Here is a 19,240-nt window from a genome sequence, read left to right on the forward strand (position 1 = left end):
TTCACACACATATTCACACACTACTTTTCTCTGTAGCATTTTGGTGGGGGAGCTGCTGGGCTTTGGAGGTTGAGCTCCAGTTCATCTGGCAGGCATTGTATTTTGCTCAGCAAATAATTGTCCACAATTTCACATTCCCAGCTTGTGGTCTGTGGACCCCTTTCTCTCTCCCCTTTCGTTCTCGGAAGTCTTCATCTCAAAGGAAGATTACATGGTCTGCGGTAGTACATTCATGCAGCCACCATTTTAAATCAATACCCAGGAGAGGGTGGAAATGTGAGTGCATGCACATCTTAAAATTGTCACATTCTGTTTCCAGACCTGCACAGCTCTATTCACAGTAAACAGCTCTATACATAGATTTCCTATTTCCCCAGAGCAGATTGGCATTGACTTTTTTTTTGTTAGTTGATGTGACATTTGCTATTCTCAAAAGACACATCACTTATATATAATCGTCTCCTGCCAGCATGCCTACATGCTACAAGTGTGTGTGTGTGTGTGTGTGTGTGTGTGTGTGTGTGCATTCAGAAGAACATCTGTCAAGATTTGTGTACATCTATGTGTGCGAGAGAGAGGGCTAGAGAGTGAGCAAATCAGTATGCAAATGAAGTCAGAGTGATGACATTGTTTGTTTTGTTATTGTCAGTAAAATCTAAATTGGAAAAATTTGGTGCACAAAACATCCCGGATTTTATGTCTTCATTGTGGCTGCTGAAGCGGAGCAGAAATGCAGATACGTCATAGATATTTCCCTGCTTTGGATCAGACCCAAGGAAGGCCAGGCAGATGTTATTTATTGTTCTTTGTCTATCTCTTTCCTCAGGGACAGAGATACACTTATACAGATGTCCACAATAACTTTCCTTGTCATTTTTTAAAATAGTTGCCTGACAGTGTACTCCTCACTATTGTTTGTATACGACAGGAATTATCATTTTTATTTGCAGACTTTTTTATGCATGCTGTTAACACAAAAGTGGCGTTTCTATATTTGTGTCACCACGTTTTTATATGTGCCTTCACGCATGTGTGTGTGTGTGTGAGCCTGTGTGTGTTTTCATGAACGGGCTGCGGTTGCAGAGTTCAGGTTTCACTTTTATAGGTTGTCTTCTGCTGACTTGAGGCAGTGGTCAATGTGGACGGTGCTTTTTTTGCGCAGAAAGAACACTTTGTTCTGCGGAAGGGAAAATAAACAGAGGTGCCGATGGTACGTGGAGGGGAGGCAGAACGGGCATCAAGTGCAGCGTTTTAGGGACTGCTGTGGATAGTATGGACGTGGAGATGATAAAATAATGCTGTGACAGTTGGCACTCTTTTTTTTTCCCTTGTGTACCCCAACACACACTCCCGCTTCCTCAGTATTGGCTGCTTGTGGGAGTCAGAGGTTATGTTTTTGGTCCCATCGAGGAAAAGGGCAACATTACAAGTCCCGTTTCAATTAAGTCTGAGAGACAGATCCGGCTACGTTATTGCTTGGGGGAATAAATGGCACAGGACGAGACCATACATCATTCGCTTATATGCAAACACTTCACCCTAGCCACTGACATTTACTCAATCCTGAGCCTTCTACATTTCTCGACTGTAGGCACATTGTAATTTTGTTTTGATGTGCAGAGGCTTTGGGTCAGCACATTGCCTCAGTCAGTGGTGAGCAGCGAGGAAGGAGGATCTCACTCCAAATCCTGCATGTAGCGTGTGATGACTGCCACGTTGCCTGTCCTACAGCACTTCCTGAATAATGTGAGGCTGGGTTGATATTTTCATTTGGAGCACAAATGACACTCTCAAGCCTCAGCCCTGATGTGTTTATTGGCCGAGTTGGAAGTTTCCCAGTCTGTCATCCGCATATATAAATATATTTTCTGCGCCATTTACTTTAAGTATAGCGGTTGTCATGAAATCAGCGCTGTGTCATGTACACCTTAAATATTTGATGTTTTTGAGCAGCTGTAATTTGCCGCCACATGAGTGAACACTGGAGCTCTGCTGGGCTATACATGAAAGGAAATATTATTTTAAATGTAAGGCTCACAGAACAAGTTGATTTGTGAAATCTGTGAAGGGCCTATTAAAAATAAAGTTAATGTTCTAGTCTGTTTTAAGTTAAAATTCCTCTGCTCAGACATAAAGAGATTAGACCTGAGCTGCATTTTTATTTCCCTTCATGTCAAGGAAGTGCGAATAAAACTGCTGTTGAAATTTGACCAACCGAGAAAACCTAAAACAGACCAGATTTTTTTTTCAAAAAAACCCCACATTTGTCGCATTTCGAAGCTTTTCTTTTTGAAAAGGAGAAACTTGGCCGCGATGCCCAGAGATGCATAACCACTCCCCTCGTCACTCCTCACAAGCACAGGCCTGTGTAACTAAAGAAAAAGTGTGATGGCACTTTTAAGCTTGAGCATTTTTCGACAGAGGAACTACTCAAAAACTCATTCGGCTCTTTATTCCTGATACGCACTGCAGTCATTATGTTTAAATGTAAGAAAGGCCTCTTCTTAATTTGAATTTCTGTTCCGCTCTGGTTTTTTTTCCCCCTTCCCTGTTAAAATGTCTATTAACAGTTGCGTCATTCTTAGTTTATAGGAAGCTGCAGTATTCCAGTCTGTTCACAATTAATGATCTGTGGCATAACACCCATTAACACTTTTCTAATGTGACACAAAAATATGGTTAGTATTATCATTAAGGAAATTATGATGGAGCCGTGGAAAAATCCCATTAGCACGGCTGTCAGTGCTCTTGACGTGCGGCTCTGTGTGTTGGACTGGGTGTCGCGGGAGCTGGCCGATATCTCTTCTTACTCCATGGCATGTGTCTCTCTTGTTGTCATGGATTGTCTGCCACATGGAGAAGGAGTTCTGATTCAGAGACAGTGATTGATTTCCACCACTGCTGCAAATGATACGTTGCTCGGCTTATTTGCATCTATCTCATTTTCCTGTACGAATGGCGTTAAGATTTTCCGGAAGCTAAATTTGCAATAATTGCATCATGAGATTATTGATTCATGACATTTTTTTTACTGCCACGAGTGGAGATCTTTTTTTTTTTTTTTTGAATAAGTGCTCTTACGATTTGCTTACAGTACATGGCAATATACGAAGGATTACAAATATTATGCAACATGATTAACATGCTCCTCTATTGCAAATTATTTATGACACTAATCACCAGTTCAAATAATGCTCATTAAGAAAGTTATTCATGTGCAGTGTGTGTCCTCCTCCCTCCCTTCCCAGCCCTAATTGAGGAGGGTTGACCTCTTGACCCGAGCTAAATTGAGTTGTAGTCCCTGTGGCGAGCGTCTCCTTCCCGGTCAGTCAGGGCGGATTACACAGCCATTGTGTTCGGCACTGTATCGTCCAAGCTGGCTGTAACCAAGCAGATGAGTCACGCATATCCAGGAACACACTCAGGGCTTTTTTTTAAGCCTGAGAAATGCTGCGAGATGCTCATGCACACAAGCATACGCACAGCAATACGTGGCGATTCTCAAGTAAAAGCACAAAAATGTACATTCATACACGTGTTTGCGTGCGTGCACACACTCTCTGACACAACAGGAATTCATTGGATGGATTAGGAAAGGTCCAAGCTGCTGAGAGTTTATCATGTTTTGCTTATCCATGTTTGTTAAATCATTAGTTTTGCGCGGGCGTGATGCATCATGGGCTGGGCGTGCGGTGATCAATCTGTTTTTATTTTGTATTTTTGTTTTTGACCTTGCGTCTTGTTTTGCTCCCCAATCTGCAGAAAATTAATTCATCCCTTAAAAGGAAATGTCCTGTCATGGGGATTGTCACTCTGAATATAATGACAGTTACTCTACGTCCACTTTTGTGTGTGGCCAGTGTGTTAATTAGTGGCCTTTAATGCGGTGCCACTTGTTGTGGGATTATGTTTTTCCTGCTCCGTGTTTTGAAAATCAAAGGAGCAGTGCTGAAATGGTCCCATGTGTGTTTGGTATTGTATCAACAAAACCTAGCAGCATGATTACAGTTTGTCACTGACTGAGTGATACACTGTACCTTGTCAAACATTAATTAACTGATAGCAGCGATGAATTAACAACAATGTGGACTGAGTTTTATCCAATTGAAGTTGCAGTCATTATGAGGCGATCATGAGCTTTAGAGCGTGTTAATTAAAAGTGTCCAGCTATTTGTATTTGTTCTGTGTTCTGATTGTTGATCAAATGTCCAGCTAGTAAGAAACATCACAGGAGTTTGCTTGACAGCTCACCCTCCATGATCGCTCCTAGCCAGCTATTAATTATCCAGCAGACAGGTGCAAACGAGAAAAGGATTTGCACTGTGATGGAAGTTGTTTACTTTCAATGACAAAACTTTTAATAAGTTCACAGTGGTGACAAATCATCGCAAACTGCCGTAATATTTAAGTTCTTATAGCATTGTAAAATAGAATTTTCTGCCTGAACTCCCCCATCTCACCAACAGGGACGGTGATCAAAACAAAACCTCCAGCTCCCACCACCAATCTCAGATAGAACCATGGGGGATTTATTAGGACCCCCTATCCCTAGCCCATTTAAATGATCCTAGATGCAAGGCGCTCAACAGTGCTGGAGAAACTCATTAAACTCTCAGGGCGTCAGCCACTAAGGCCTCCTTTAACAGGACAAGGATTCTGTGTTGGCTGATACAGTCCTCTTTGGTGGCTCAGAGGGATGTACCTCCATGGTGTCCGACTGTCTTTTCCATCACTTTTAATTGATTTAGCTAATTAATTGCCAGGCCAGAATTGTTTAGCATATTTCCTGTGTGCATCAACTAAAACTGTTGCTAAGGGAAATATTTCTGATCAGACTTCTCGTATTTGAGTGAATCGTGGCGTTTCTTTACTAAGGTTAATTTGATTAAAAGCTTCTTCCTTGGGAATTCAATTTTGGCCGGACAAGGCCTGACAGCGAAACATAGCTGCTCCGTCGTTTGCCGTCTTCATAAGAAACTGCTCGATACTTTCCTCTTCATTTTTCACTGAGGTTTGACACCCTGCTTGACACTGACTCGTGCTCCCCTGAGGGAAAGGCTTCTGCCACCATAGGATCCTGCCTTAATTATGCAAAGTACAGGATATTTTGTGCGATTTTAAAAGTGCGCCAGTTTCTGCTTTGGCAGTCACTGCCACACTCCCCTACTGGGAGGTCCTGTCAGACTCCCCCCTTCCTCTTTGCCCAGGAAAATGAAAGGCTAGAAAGAAAAGACATAATGGAGAATGCATTTCAACTGCAGGGGTGGAACGCAGAGGCGTAAGAAGTCCTCAGTGAGACCCTCATTTTACATGGAACAGGTGGGAGACTCTTTTGTTCTCTTCCCGCTGTTAAAATCCATTTCATTTCTTGTACTTGACATGCCACAAGGAACTCTCACCAGTTCCAAAAAGGCTCCGATGTAAAAGGTTCCTACCTTTTACCAAACAGAAGTCGTGTTTTTCAAGGCCAGTGCTGTTGTCAAAAAGTCAAAAGTGGTTTAGTTGCCATGCGCCTAATGAGCAGATTTGAGTGGCGATCAAGCCATCACTATTTTGTCAGCCGTCCTGTTTAAGAGCAAAAGCGCTTACTGCCGCTGCTTTGGCTGTCATGACACATAGTGTGAACGTACATTTGATAAATGTACGTTTTCTTTGCGTTTAAGTTTGGATCACAGTCAGCTTTAGGAAGGCTCATATTTATACTGGAATTTACAAATCTTCTTTTTGATACCCACCTAATTTCGCCAACCAAGGCAATATACAAGCTCCTCACTAATGCAGTCATCAAGGTGTTTTTTACTTGGTCACTGTTGATGTTGGGAGGACGTTTCATGGGAGACCTTCATAATTCATCACGTCATTACCCAGTCCAATATGTTATTTACGTGGGTGGTTGTTTGCCTTGTTGCCAAACCTCATACATATGAAAGGCTTGTGTGGATTCCCAAACCACAGGTTGAGCTGTCGAAAGCTGTTGAAATCTCTTGGAGTTTCCATGCAGAAAATCTCAATAGTAAATAATAAAAAAGAAGGAAATCTCAATGTGTCTAACTTGTTTTTCACTGTTAACTGTTTCTTTCCCTCTTTTTTCTCCCTTTTCCCTTTTTCTGGCAGTAGAAGACAATGTGACAGAGGACCAGCACAGTCCTGGGCAGACTGCCATTCCAAGCGGTAATGCTCCATTTCATATTTCATCATTTTCGGCTGGAAAGTGGATCATGTGTCTGTGTGTGTGCGTGTGTGTGTGTCTGTCTGTCTGTCTGTAAAATCTTTGTTGGGTTCAGAATGATATGAAGTATGAACTTCCTGTTTTTGAGGTTTTCATACTGTAAACTGCATGTTGCATGTGTGTTCTTAAGAGACGGGCAGAGCGGTGTTGCTCCTTTTCTTTGTTTGTGTGTTTGTGTGCATGCATACATGCAGGTGTGCTTAAAGCTGTCCTTGTGTTTCTGTGTGTTCCTGCCGTTTTTTTTTTTTTCGACTCTTTGTTTCCCAACCCTCTGTATGATGTAGAATAGAGCTACCCAGATGAATGTGTCCTGTCTCCACGCGTGCCATTCACAGTGGCCCTCCAGGAACAGAGCGGTAATTCAGGTCAGGCTAGCAGAAAGCCCCCTATGAATGAAGCCTGCTCCTGATGCACCACACAGTATATTTTCATTTCATTTGTCTCTGGTAAAGGTTAAGTCTCAGGCGTGGTTATTTTAAACCCGATATGGATGGTTTTGCCCAGCAGGCTGGGGACCCTGGGTACTCCTAGGCTGCCACATTAGTCCAGCATTTACCCATAGCTTTCTGAGTCCCCCTGTGTAAAATACAGATACAATAGATCCTGGCTTTTCTCAGCTACTTATGACGAGAGCATTATTGTTTCAGTTTTTTTGTTTGTGATCTCTCGGTAAACCTGCGCCTTAGCGTCGAGACGGTATTCACAGGTAGATTTGACAGTCTTGAATTGCAGCAAACAGAAGCAGGCCGATGCCTCAGACATCTTGCAGCACAGAGAGCGCTGTTTCTGACCTTTGGCGCTATCCATCATCCCTCGCATGTGTTTCCGATTGACCCCTTGGTGTGCAATAGATCAGATATGGCAACGTTTTGTAACATTTTTGATCAAGTCTGGAAAAAGCAGAGCAATATCTATCTGCTGCTGCGTTAATGTGTATTGATGCGTATTGGTGGGTGGTTCTGTGGAAAGAAACTGCCTCCTTAGCCCCTCTAACCCCAGCTCAAGGGATGAAGGACTGGGCATAAAAGGCAGACTTGCCTCAGAGACCTCCTGTCATCCAGAGCCAAAGTAGAGCTAATGAGTGTGCCTGATTACAACGACCCCCTCAGACACACGAATCTCCCCTCTCCCCATCCCTCCACCAGCTCTATCTCCAGAGTGAGGGGAGACAGCCGCCACATGATCGATGTCTGCCTGTGGAGAAATCAGGAGGGCGCACAAATTAATTTCTCACTTTCCTCATTTGACTTCGTCTGACTGACTTATTTTTTAACCCCCTCTCAGGATGCAGCTTGAAGAAACGGTCAGCGGGAAAAGCGTTGTTTGTGGCGGTAAACTTTTACGACGGTGGGAGATTTCTCTCTGCCTCCAACTTTAAAAACATCTCACCACCGCTTGCATGTCACGAGGTCTGTATCGTGACGGCGGTGATTCATCCTTATGGTCGGTCATGGCCCAAACAAGCTCTTTTTAACGTCAAATTGAAAAGCATACCTGCTTTTCATGCATTTGCCACTTTGACGGACACGGCCACAATAGCCATTAGACTTCTGACATGCTAAGGGCTTAATCAGACATGGTGTCAAGATCTGCCTCATAAGTAGACCCCCAGTCGTGCTCTTCTGTGACTCTGCAAGCGTTCTGGAGACCCTGCATCCTGTTTCTCATTCATGTTTGATATGTGGCAAAGGCAAAGGAGAAATGCTAACAAAAGAGGCCCTCTAAAAGATAGACAGTATTATGCATAGTATAGAGGGGCAGGAACAGTATGATATCTGAGATTTAATGAGGCAGTGCGCTTTTTTACACAGAGAGTGTCGAGCAGGCTTAAGATCTGCAGCTTGGCTTTACCACTGCGCTGCCTGTGTGTAATTATAACCACATGCTCCGCGCTTTTTCTTCTCTCTTATATATACATCCCTTTCTTTTTCCTTTCTTTCTTTTTTGCTCTCGGCTATGTCAGATTGAGGCTGTTTTTTTGGTAGAGGGTGTCAGCTCTGTCAAAGTGGAGTGGACTGAGGCAAACAGAAGGGTTATCGAGATCTGAAGGGGCGTCTGGGTGGCAAGGTGCCGTAGTGTAGAAGTAGTGTTGCGTAGTGGTGCGGCGTCTGAGACTCAGCTCAGGCTGAGGTTGAGGCTGCCCACAGATCAATGTACTGCAGGGCTCACTACAGCAGGAAGAGGAAAGGACTCTTTCACTCTCCCACTTCAGAAAATCATATTCTCTATTATTCATTTCCTTTGATGTTTTACTGCACTAATGGCATAGCAAGGCGCTCCGTTCAATATTATCACTCCCTGTGAGGGAGCAAGTGAGACGGGGTGAGAGAGGGAAAGCGAGCATTTGGTGTGTTCAAATGTTGTTTCTCATTCAGCCGCTTTGATTTCCATTCTTTGTGCGCTCATATCTTTTTTTGGTGCAGAGATTTTAATGGCGGTTGATGCCGTCTGTATACCTGTGATTACTTGTGCTGCTTCCTTCATGTAGTGCTCTCTGTGTTCGCTCTTACTCCTCCTGTAATTGTCTGGCACCTTTACTGTCTCTGTGCTACTCGTATCTTTATCTCAGTACGCATCATAAAATTTTCATAAATATACCGCATGTTTTTTTTGTTGTGTGAGTGTAACATATAACAAGGTGGGAAACATTTTCTGTCAGCGCATCACTTTGAGCTTGTAATGTGTTTAGCATTTTAAGAGAGAGGGCTTTTGACAAACACCCCTGCTAATCTACTTTCAAATTTCAATGCATCATGCATCAAAATATTAAACAGCAATTAGTCCTTAATATGAATCTTGGGGACTTGACTCAGATAAATCAAATTGCATGCACCAACCATATGAACACAGACTCCCTCCATGCAAATTCTTGACGATCGTTAACAATCTGGCAAGTGTCAAGCTCACAGCCTCGTCGTCGGATCATGACATTCTTTAATGATGGGGGATCAGTGGATGTGACGGTCTAAGTGGAGAGCCCCAAATCCCATCCACACAGAGGAGGATACACTCGGAGGCACATGTGGCATTAGAATGTAGTGTGACCTATATATGGCGAGTGCTCGGCAAAAGTTTTAGATTTTTAAATAATGAGGTGCCGGCAACCGTGTGAAGGTTATTCAATCTTAATGTCCTCCTATTTCTGACAGCCTCCCTCACTCTGATAAAGGAGCGTACTCACCTTTGATCAGGCCTGCCGACATGTGTCGACAGAAGCTGCTCGCTGGTTAAAATAAATTCTTAATTCGAACTTGGGGGTGGGTGGTTGTAGGGTGGGTTGCAGGGGAGGGGGCATCATAGGATCAGGATCTCTGGGAAATGATGGGGAAATGAGGAGATGGGTGAGCTGGTAATGATGTTTTCGACACCAAGGTCTTTTATTGCATGGAGAAAGACTCAGGCTAAACCCTGATGGAGCTAGACATGCTGTATCTACAGGCAAGTAAGAGCATAGCCCTCAGTGATTTCACACTTTTGTGCTCAGTGTTTTGGGGCTGTATTTGAATGAATTTCAGTATAAAACACTGTCATCCATCACATGTTGCATTTCAAAAACTGCCTTGTACCCAACAACAACTTGTCCTTGTTCTAGGCGCTCAGTATTTTATTTAATCTTTAAGCTAGGGTTAGACATTAAATCTCCAGTGAGGTTAAAAGCAGGGTTCATGGCGAGAGTTAACTTTTTAGATCAAAATTCTGCTGAGTTCTCGCTTCGCTGCTTGGCCAGACTTGTCACTTTACCGTTCCCCCTTTGAGTATTCCTGTAGATTCCTGCCCTTCCTCCTCCCCCCATGGTCAGTATCTCCACCTGTCTCAGTGTGTGGGCCAGACAGTGGGGGGACGAGCGTGGGCTTCCCTGCTAGGGACCACGGGTCCCTGGTGGGGCTAATGGAGCAGAGAAAAAGAATATCAATTAAAAGGTTATAAATATTTAAGAGCAGAAATATTCAATAATATAAGGGTGGGGGGTCCAGGGGACTCTTCAACTCACAAGATGAAAGTTGTGGCATGATAAATGTCACTGGGCGCCATAAGAGACAGGAGTGTGTGTGATGGATGGACTCGGATTCAGACAAATATTACATGGCCCTAAAGATGTCAATCATCATTCAGATTTCCACTTTTTATTAGTACAGTGCTAATGTGCTTTTAGTACCATAAAGACTGAAAATTCATCCTTAAGAATCTTTCAGTCAGATCTTCATTATGTTCCCCGTATGAATAATTTCCCGATCCGAGCGATGATCATATTGCTTCGCGCTGACCTTACCAGAGTATGGATCAGCAGTCATTGTAGCTTCCCTCTTGTCTTCACCTTCTATGCCGGCGTTGTCAAGCTGATTATCAAACTTAAGAAGGGCGTTAGGCGTGATGAAAAATTCTCAATATGCCACGCATCTTCGCCTCATATTCCGCATGTGATTGTCAGGATTTCCGAGCATGCTGGTATCGATCTGCTGTCCAGCCTGTGGAGACTGGTAGAAGAGGATGTCCTGATCTGATGGATTACTGTATGAGGCCCAGAGGCACAGGAACCTCAGTATTGACGTGGCTCTTTAATCCCAGAGTTGGACGTGACCTTGCCGTGTCAAGGCCCCCCCCTTCCCTGCTCCCCCCAACCACCCCCTCTCCCCCAAACATGTAGCAGTTTACACTTCCAGCACCGCATCGCAGTGGTGCACCGGAGGTCACTCAGCTTGACCAAGAGCACTGACCCAGCTTGGATCCGCTGGAAGTTGGAGCTGAAACTTGTCACTCGAAACAAGCAAAAACAAGGGAGTGGAACTCAAACTCGCACATGCACAAAGCTCTTTGGGTCTCTGAATTCTTTTTTCCTTTGGTCGTTATCATTGATCTATCACCCTTGAAAACATTGGGAGAACGTCAAATTAACATGAGCGGCGCAGTGAAATGCATCTGGATGCTGCGCTGAGAAATGCATTCTGTATTTCAGTTAAAACATAAAGTGCTTAAATGTAGCCATCAGTTGTTTTCTCTGACAGGACTGAGCTGTAATATTAAAGAAATTAATGATTCATAAAGGCCATTGGAGAAAAAAAAAAGTCGAAGTCTTAACCTACTCCACAGGCACCCTGGAAAAAAAGACGTGAAGCGTTCACATTTCGGCGCATATTGTGAATTCTGTGTCTGTGTGTGTGGATGAATCATAAGTTTATATTGTGTGGCTTTTGGCCTCAGTCAGAAGTGTTTCCCCCAGAGCAAGAAAGGCCTGCATCTGTGAGGATTGGGTTGGGATTTTCATTTTCTTGAAACACCTTCTGTTCTGTTCTGCATGGTCCCACCAGGGACCACAGTGCTGATATTTTTAGAGGGCATGTTCCGAGAGCCTCAGTCGCCAAGAGGGAAGGACAATAGAGGGTGTGATGTTACATCAATACGTGGCGCAAGAGGGGGAAAGGAAAAATCCTGGGTGGCCTTGATGAGTTCTGCAACGCCTTTCCTTAAGGAATTACACAGAGCACCCTACAGAAGGAGGACTTAAAATGGCCGCCCATGTGTATATACACCCAGTATATACATATACACCCACACCTGCACACGTCGGTGCCACACACTCCTTTGTCCTCAGGCACTGTTAACTGTGTGCTAGGCGAAAAACAGGCTTCCTCCTCGCGCTCCCCTCCAGAGTTTAAGGACAAGCTGAGGAACACATCAGTGGGGCTTAAAATGGCTGCCAGTGAAGTGCAAGGGCTCTTCTCCCCCACAAAGCCTTAACCAGGGTGACATGATTGTTTGATTGTAAGTATGGCTTTTTAATCAGTCTTATTGTGAAGTGTAATGGTCACAGCGGGGGAGAAAGAAGGCTGCAGGCCATGCTGCCTATTTATAAGATGCTGTTGCATGCCAGATTCGCTTTACTCTGTTCCGAGCGGAGATGTTTGTGGTTCGCTGTGAGCGAGCGAAGCGAGGTTTTGATTTGTCGTCCGAATATTTCAGCGGCACGTGAACAGCTTCAGATTAGACTGGCGTTTTGAAAGATGATTCCTAGTCCAGGTTCAGGGTAGTCAGTCGCCCACCCCTGGCACTGCTGCAGCACAAAGCCAACAAGAGACAAAACTGCAGATGGATTGAAGAATATTGATGTGCGCGACCCGCGGCTGCCTGCGAGCAAGGCTGAATAATTTAGGGAAGTGTGTCGTGACGACAGCCTAACACACACCAATCTCAGTTTTGTGTGTCTTACTGTGCTACGCTCCATACATCCACAGTTCTGGCCTAGATGTCTGGATAATATGGCGAGGTCTGTCTCCTCGGATAGACGCTGACTGATGCAATTCAGCACTCACTGGTGGAATTTCATATTTCTTTGGTCGAGCCAAAACTGCAATCCAGGATTTATTAACTACACATATTCCCATCAGTCTAGTTTCATATACTGAAGTTTTGCTTGGGTGAAGCAGGGCAAACACAACGTAAAACCATTTCTAATAACAGGCGTGTGTGTGTGCATGCATGTGTGTGTTAGATTTGTGTGTGTGAGCATTGTGCCACCTTGTCTGTGTGTGCCTGTATATCTCTCACCCTCACCTGCCCAACAGTTCTGTTATGGCATGAGTGGTTGAGTTACAGAGGCCCAAATTGAACCTGCATTTTTATTACAGCTTTTATTATTGTTTTTATTAAATCCAGAGTCTAGAAATCCATTTTATTGTCACCCAGAGGAAGCTGTAGTACCTCACTGTGTGGGTCACCCCTCTGACTATGTGGTGCTGTCATTTCCTGTGGCTCGGCAGATCCAGAGTGCGCCCTCGAGAGGGCGGCGGAGGATGGTGAGACCGGGCGTCTGAGGAAGAGGCTGCTCTCTCCAGAGGAAGGAGAGGAGGGAGAGGAGGAGGACGAGGAGCCCGCGCTGCACAGCTGCGACAGCTGCCGGCAGGTGTTCGAGTCGCTGAGCGATCTCACCGAACACAAGATTAATCAATGCCAGCTGACAGGTAAACAACGTTCAGCCCACCGAGCCTCCCCTCCACTCTGCCACTCAGCTCTTCTCCCACTCCCACTCTCGCTCTATGCCTGCACCAGAGAATATGCCACACTATGTGTGTTAGTACACTGCACCAAGGGGAGCACAACACCAGACTACCAGTTTCCTTGGTAGATATCCAACAACACAGACACACACACAGGCCTCACACACATTGCCCATTATTTATATGTGCTGTACATCAATATCTACAGGCGTGACATACAAACAGGCCTCCATGTGTCCTCATAACAGATCACTGTAGCCTACAGAATGTGTATTTATAGTATGTGCATTGTGTCCTTGCCTGTTTCAGTCTAACATTTTATACAGCTCTATACTAATTCTAACATTTCACTGGAGTGCACCATGCAGCTACGAGGTCCCACAGTAACCAGACCACCAACTGAAAACAGATCCTTGCTCCAGGAAAGTCCCTCAGCTGGTCCCAGTGCTAGCTAGCTGCAGTAGTAATATGTAGTGGGACTGAAAGAGAAGGATGCCATTGGCAGACTGTGTCATTGACCTGTTGATGGATGAATAGGGCTATAAATACCCTGACAAGGTGGCAGACAGAACTAATGATGTGAACTGAAGGTTTCCATGTGCTTCTCCTGGACTTGCTGTCCTCCTTTACCTGTCCTGATGAGCCTGCATTGAGAAACGCCATCTGACACATATTTCCCAGCGTTTGGGCACAGGCTGGGTCTCTTCTCATCTCATTCAGAAGCACAACACGAACAGGCCAAAATGTAATGATGACACTGCTGATGTAGTACAGAAGCTACCGTTCATCATTTCCAAGCAAATCCAAAGCACTGCTCAAGAGAAAGCTAGCGTAGTCTCTGTTCTGTTTACATTCAAGCAGAGTTTGATTTCATATTTTGCAACCCACAATCAGCAAACCACAAATTATAGGGTAGATATCCCACGAGTTTTACAAAGATTTTCCATTAACTGTAAGCCAGTCTCCCAAACCACATTTTGTGTTTGTTTGTGTGTGTGTGTATGTGTGTGTACATGTGTGTATGTAAGCATACATATGTGCATTGTGTCATACCCCCTTTGGTGTTAATTTAAGCAGAAATTGCATGCATGTTCATCATAAGAGTGACTATGTGTGCCTCTGGTGCGCTTGTGTGGGCAAATTCAAAGTGACGCTCAGTCGGCTAAAGGTGTGAAAATCAGTGTACTGTTCACTTTCACATTGCTGTCATCCAACAAAAGCGTTCATCGGTTCGAGGGAAACTAAATGCAGAATCTCCTGTCACCCTTTTTTCAATGTAACACCCAGTTGCATCAAGCCAACACAGATTGGTGGACAGTCTGTTTTGGGAACCTCGATCTGATTGAATTACAACAATCTTTTAATTATAAATATAAGGTGGCGTAATATTTTGGAAATAGTCTGTAATGTTATAACAGTTGTGTATTTGATTCAGGCCTTTTATGTTCAGCACCACTGTAATGTGGTCATGACTGACTCAGCCATATTTTTCCTATAATTAAGGCTGGCTTTTAAAAATGTCAATCTTACGGACAAATAACTCTTAATTGCTCAATGATGAAAAAAAAAAACACAGTTTGGATAAGAGCCCCCGTGGAAACCAAACAAAAGAATCTAATTGCCATTAGGGTATTGTGATTGTGCAGAAACACTCTATTAGTATTCAAACACAGTGGGAGAAAAGAAACTTCTAGATGGCATACTAAGTACTTTGGATGTGTGCGTGCATGTGTGTGTTTGTGTATTCGCTGGAATATGGGAGGAGATTTCCTATGTGGCATTATGTAGACATCCATGACCAATTAATCTGCCTTACATCAAGTCTCTACTCACAGATGGATCCTTTATTAGAACCATTTTCTAATCAACCACCAGCACCTGCTAAACCCTCCATTTTTACAATTTCAAATGTTTTATTTTTGGTAAACAAATTGCAGAGCTTGACTGGAACCAATCCACATATGGAGATTTGCTTTCTGTTCGCTGACAGAACTCGGCTCCTTTTCCCCCAGCTGATGTCCCACAAGCCTGTATTACCAGAACCAGACATGCCCGTCTACACCCGCTACCTCACCTGCTTATTCTGGGCCTGGTTTTACGTTGCGTCTATGCTCTACAGTAAAACACAGGTTTCGCAACAGGAGTGAGACAAAACAGACTAAATGAAGTCTAAACAGATTCTAGCTGCATGTCGACCACGCCCGATGGACAGAGAGAAAGAGAAAGATGTTACATGTCACCGCGATCAATGGCGGCCATTGTCTCCCCCCCGTCTGGCAGAGGTATAACACCTTTCCGTGCACTTAAGCCGTGACCACTGCAGTGCGCTAAGGGAGCGCATGGGTATGGATTGCCTCGTGTCCCTGATGCGATCGGTGCTATTGATCGCGCTAATGCTGGACTGCGGAGGAAGGCAAGAGTCTGAGAAAGGGAGCGAGGGAGAAGGAGGGAGATGGGGAGAGAGAAAGAGAGAGAGTGCTGAAGGAATGCGTCCCCAGGGAGCCCGTCTTGGGCTGGGGCAGGGCTTCAGGAATGCTCCCCAGGAGATCCCAGTGAAGGCTAGGGCAGGGCTGGAAGAATGCTCCTCTAGAGAGTTGAGAGTGGAGGCTGGCTGGGGCAGGGCTAGAAGAATGTTCCCCCAGAGCACCCCTTTAACTCTGGAGCAGAAGTGGAGGGGCTCCACGGGGGGAGAGCGCTCCCCCTTCCCCCCTCCGGCTCCAGGATGGCTGCGGATCAGGTTTCCGTGTGGGGATCAGCATCCTGCCGACAGGGCTTTAGGCTGCCCTGGGGAGGAGACAGGAGGCTGAAGGCACTGCTATTCCATAGGCCTTTCCAAAAACACTTCACAAATGCTTTGTCTCCCTGTCTCACGGCATTGTCTGTACAGCCTTGTATTGTTACTGATCCTTCATGGCGAAAGAGAAACAGTGTCTGTAGTTTGACTTTTGTTCTCAGTTGGCACAAGACATGTTCATATGCTAGATATGAGATTGCAGTGGTAGGCAAGGAAACATGCCATCAGGCCCGCTCGCCAAAGAAATACCTTGCTCCTCAGCTCATTTCTACTTGTGTTTACTAGCTAGCCCACACTGTAAATAAAAATAACACATCTAGCTCAGACTTTAATTCAGAAGATTGTATTTTCACACAACCTTTCCCTGTCAGTTCTCCAATTCCGTGTCTCTGAAGGTATTTGAATAGCCCAGTGCACACATGGGCTGTCAGCCTGGTGGCCATTCTTTCATTACGGGTCCAGCTCCCTTGAGCAACACCTTTTCTTGTGTCCTTCACTAGAGGAGGGGCATGGCTGCTCCCCTTAGAGAGATCTGTGCCCCGCTATTTTAACCCTCTGTGAGATGACCTTTTTAATAAGTGTCTTTCTCTGTTTTCCTGCCGGCCACTGTGCGAGCAAACAGAGCATGTCTTCTGCTTCCCTCAGATAAAGGAATCAATCAGAGAGGGTGCAACAGAGAAAGAGAGAGAGATAACTGGGCCATATATGGATTTATATTATGTAGATTTCCCCTTCCTTCTTCCCTGTAGACATTGCAAAATGCACTCAGCTTCAATAAAATGCATTTCAGATTTATGAGAAAAATACAAATGAAATATTAATACTGTGTGAAAAACAATAAGACCCCTCCCACAATGCAGAGGACGGTAATATGATAGAAATAGTTTAGACAAATTTCTAATATGAAGTCTCTGTTTGCGACGGGGAACCAGACACATTTTTTTTAAACCCACTGATATATGTTTTCCCCCTTCCTCTCCGAACCACGACATGTTTGTTTGAAGTGTTTGAATTCATTTACATCAAGTCTTTGGGTCAGCAGCATGGAAACATTCAGTAATACCCTCAACTATGAACAGGCTCCTGGCAGTCCATGTTTTCTACTAACTGTTTCCAACAGACTCCTATTGGTTGTGCTCAGTCTTTTTTTATTTTTTTTTTTCAACTAACTTTGTGTATTGATCCAACAGCTGCTTTGTGGCTGCCAAGAAGAATGTGCCAAACTGCAAAGACTTTATTTGCTTCAAAAGGGCTCACATAAGAGGAAAGCGACATGAGCAAGACCTGATTAGCCGAACTCTGAGCTACTGCCGTTCATCAGAAATTCTGCTGTGTTTTTGCCGGGGCGTCTTGCGACATCCTGGTACAAAGAGCAGCACACTGATTACAAGGCTTTGAAAGGAGGAGAGGCGGTCAGGGGAGAATAGCTACTTCTGGCACAACGCAGCCACTGAAAAGAGACCTCATGCTAGAGTGAGCTCTCAGAATTGGGCTTGAGTCTTTCCTGTGTCTATGTGTTTGTGTGGGGGGCAATATTCTATGTGTCTATGGGAGAAAGAAAAATAGGTAGGGAGAGAAAGAAAGGCAGAGAAAGAAAGAGAGTATTAAAGTAGATGTTTGACTCCATGGCGTAGCATCCCTGTGCGTTTCCTCTCTGTGCGACAGTGCCAGTAACGTTAACAGGAGTGTCATTAGGAATTCAAAGCATATGCCCTCATGAGGACGCCCTCTTTCTCTCTCCCTTGTGCTTCACACAGCACACATTATGCACTGTATAAAGTATTTATTGGTCTTTGTCAGACTAGGACTGCATTTTCTGCAGAAAAACAATCAAAATAAGAATAGAGGAGCCTGTCTTTTATGCTTGTGTGTTCGAGGCAAAAATGACAATGGCCAGCACTGCAACCCTCATATTCACATCCCCCTCTGTCTAACACACTCTGTCTCTCATGTATTTGCTTGCTCAATCAGTCATCCGCTTAGGCATGCAAACACACACACACAGACAAACACACACACGTACACATGCAGACACGTATTAACACGCACGCGCGCACACATGCTCCCTCGCAGCACCTGCGTGCTTGCACTTTGCATTTTAGACGACACATAATTCATCGCCCAAGAGGCTAAACACATGCTGTGACTTCATCCAGTTGACCTCTTTCTTAAGTAGGTAGCCACAATAGCAGGGATGACATGTGGACAAGACAGAGATAATCTCATGTACTCACCGAGAACTACACGCACTGAGTGAAAACACTATATCAACGACTCTGTTGTTATTTCCCCCTCCACTATGTAGCATCCCTTTGAAACTACTGACTTCAGTCATGTGACAAAGACCTGGCCGTGGAGCGGTTGTCTCGGTTTCTCTTGCTCTCTTCATCTCTCCCTGGCCCTGGCTCTGCCTGCTCTTTGTTCACTCTCTTCCTCAGCCTGCAAGTCTTTTTCAGCGGCACAAGCAGAAGAATGGCACATTAAATCTTAATAGGACTGCGTCTGGCCGTGTTGAATTGCAGAGCGTGTTAAGCCGGCGCTTTCCTCCCCCTTGGCACACGCTCGTGGAAGTGGAAAACAATTGAATAAAAGAAACCGCTCCCTCCCTCTGTAGCACAAGTGACTTCGGCTGCCCTGCTGAAGCTATGAGACTGAACTGACTCCGGCTCACAAATGGCATAAGCCCTCACTGAGAAACTGTAACATAAATGACATTAGTCCTTTTCAAAATGCATAGACATACAGTGGAAGGTAGACACAGGATTTACCTGACCACCCACAGTGTAGCTGTTGCATACTCCCTTCTCAGTGACAGTTGGGAAATACTGCCATAAGACTCAGTGCTGACTGGATATTCTTCATAATAGCCTGTTGGCTGAGTAGAAGAGCACAAAACTAGCCAGGAGAGACAAGTGAAATGCATTAAGACGTGGAAAGGCCAGAGAAAGAAAGGGGAAGTTTAGAGGGAAAGGGGGTGGGTAGAAAAAGACAAAGACGTGTAGAGAGACGCAGTCAAGGTAGGAGGAGAATCAATCTTAGCAGCGGCGGCGATGTGAGTCCAGGCCTGCTTTGTAAGGCAGTCAGAGGTGGTAATTAGCCAGTGATGAGTTGACTGGTTGTGTGTCCAGTGCACGGCACTGCTGGGTGGGGCTGTGGGAGGTAGATAAGGCCAGCAGTGGGCTTATCTCTGAGAAGGACAGGCACCAGGCCTGCCAGGCAAATCCA

The 19,240-nt window shown here is 44.8% G+C and overlaps 1 protein-coding gene across 8 annotated transcripts in view; it reads left to right on the forward strand.

The window, feature by feature from the left end:
* LOC139339512 (zinc finger protein 521-like) overlaps positions 1–19,240 on the forward strand; it is an 89,922-nt gene that overhangs the window by 1,934 nt on the left and 68,748 nt on the right. For 4 of the 8 annotated variants that reach the window (XM_070975174.1, XM_070975173.1, XM_070975170.1 and 1 more), the window contains exons 2-3: positions 6,118–6,171; positions 12,985–13,185. Coding sequence is in view for 4 of the 8 variants with exons in the window: in XM_070975170.1 (XP_070831271.1) it covers positions 6,118–6,171; positions 12,985–13,185 (255 nt within the window). In the remaining 4 variants the exon portion in view is untranslated. Of the gene's footprint in view, positions 1–6,114; positions 6,172–12,984; positions 13,186–19,240 lie in introns of all 8 variants that reach the window. The other 4 variants (XM_070975172.1, XM_070975171.1, XM_070975167.1 and 1 more) reach the window with 1 other exon arrangement.

This window comes from Chaetodon trifascialis, chromosome 11, assembly GCF_039877785.1.
Source record: "Chaetodon trifascialis isolate fChaTrf1 chromosome 11, fChaTrf1.hap1, whole genome shotgun sequence".
Lineage (NCBI taxonomy): Eukaryota > Metazoa > Chordata > Actinopteri > Chaetodontiformes > Chaetodontidae > Chaetodon > Chaetodon trifascialis.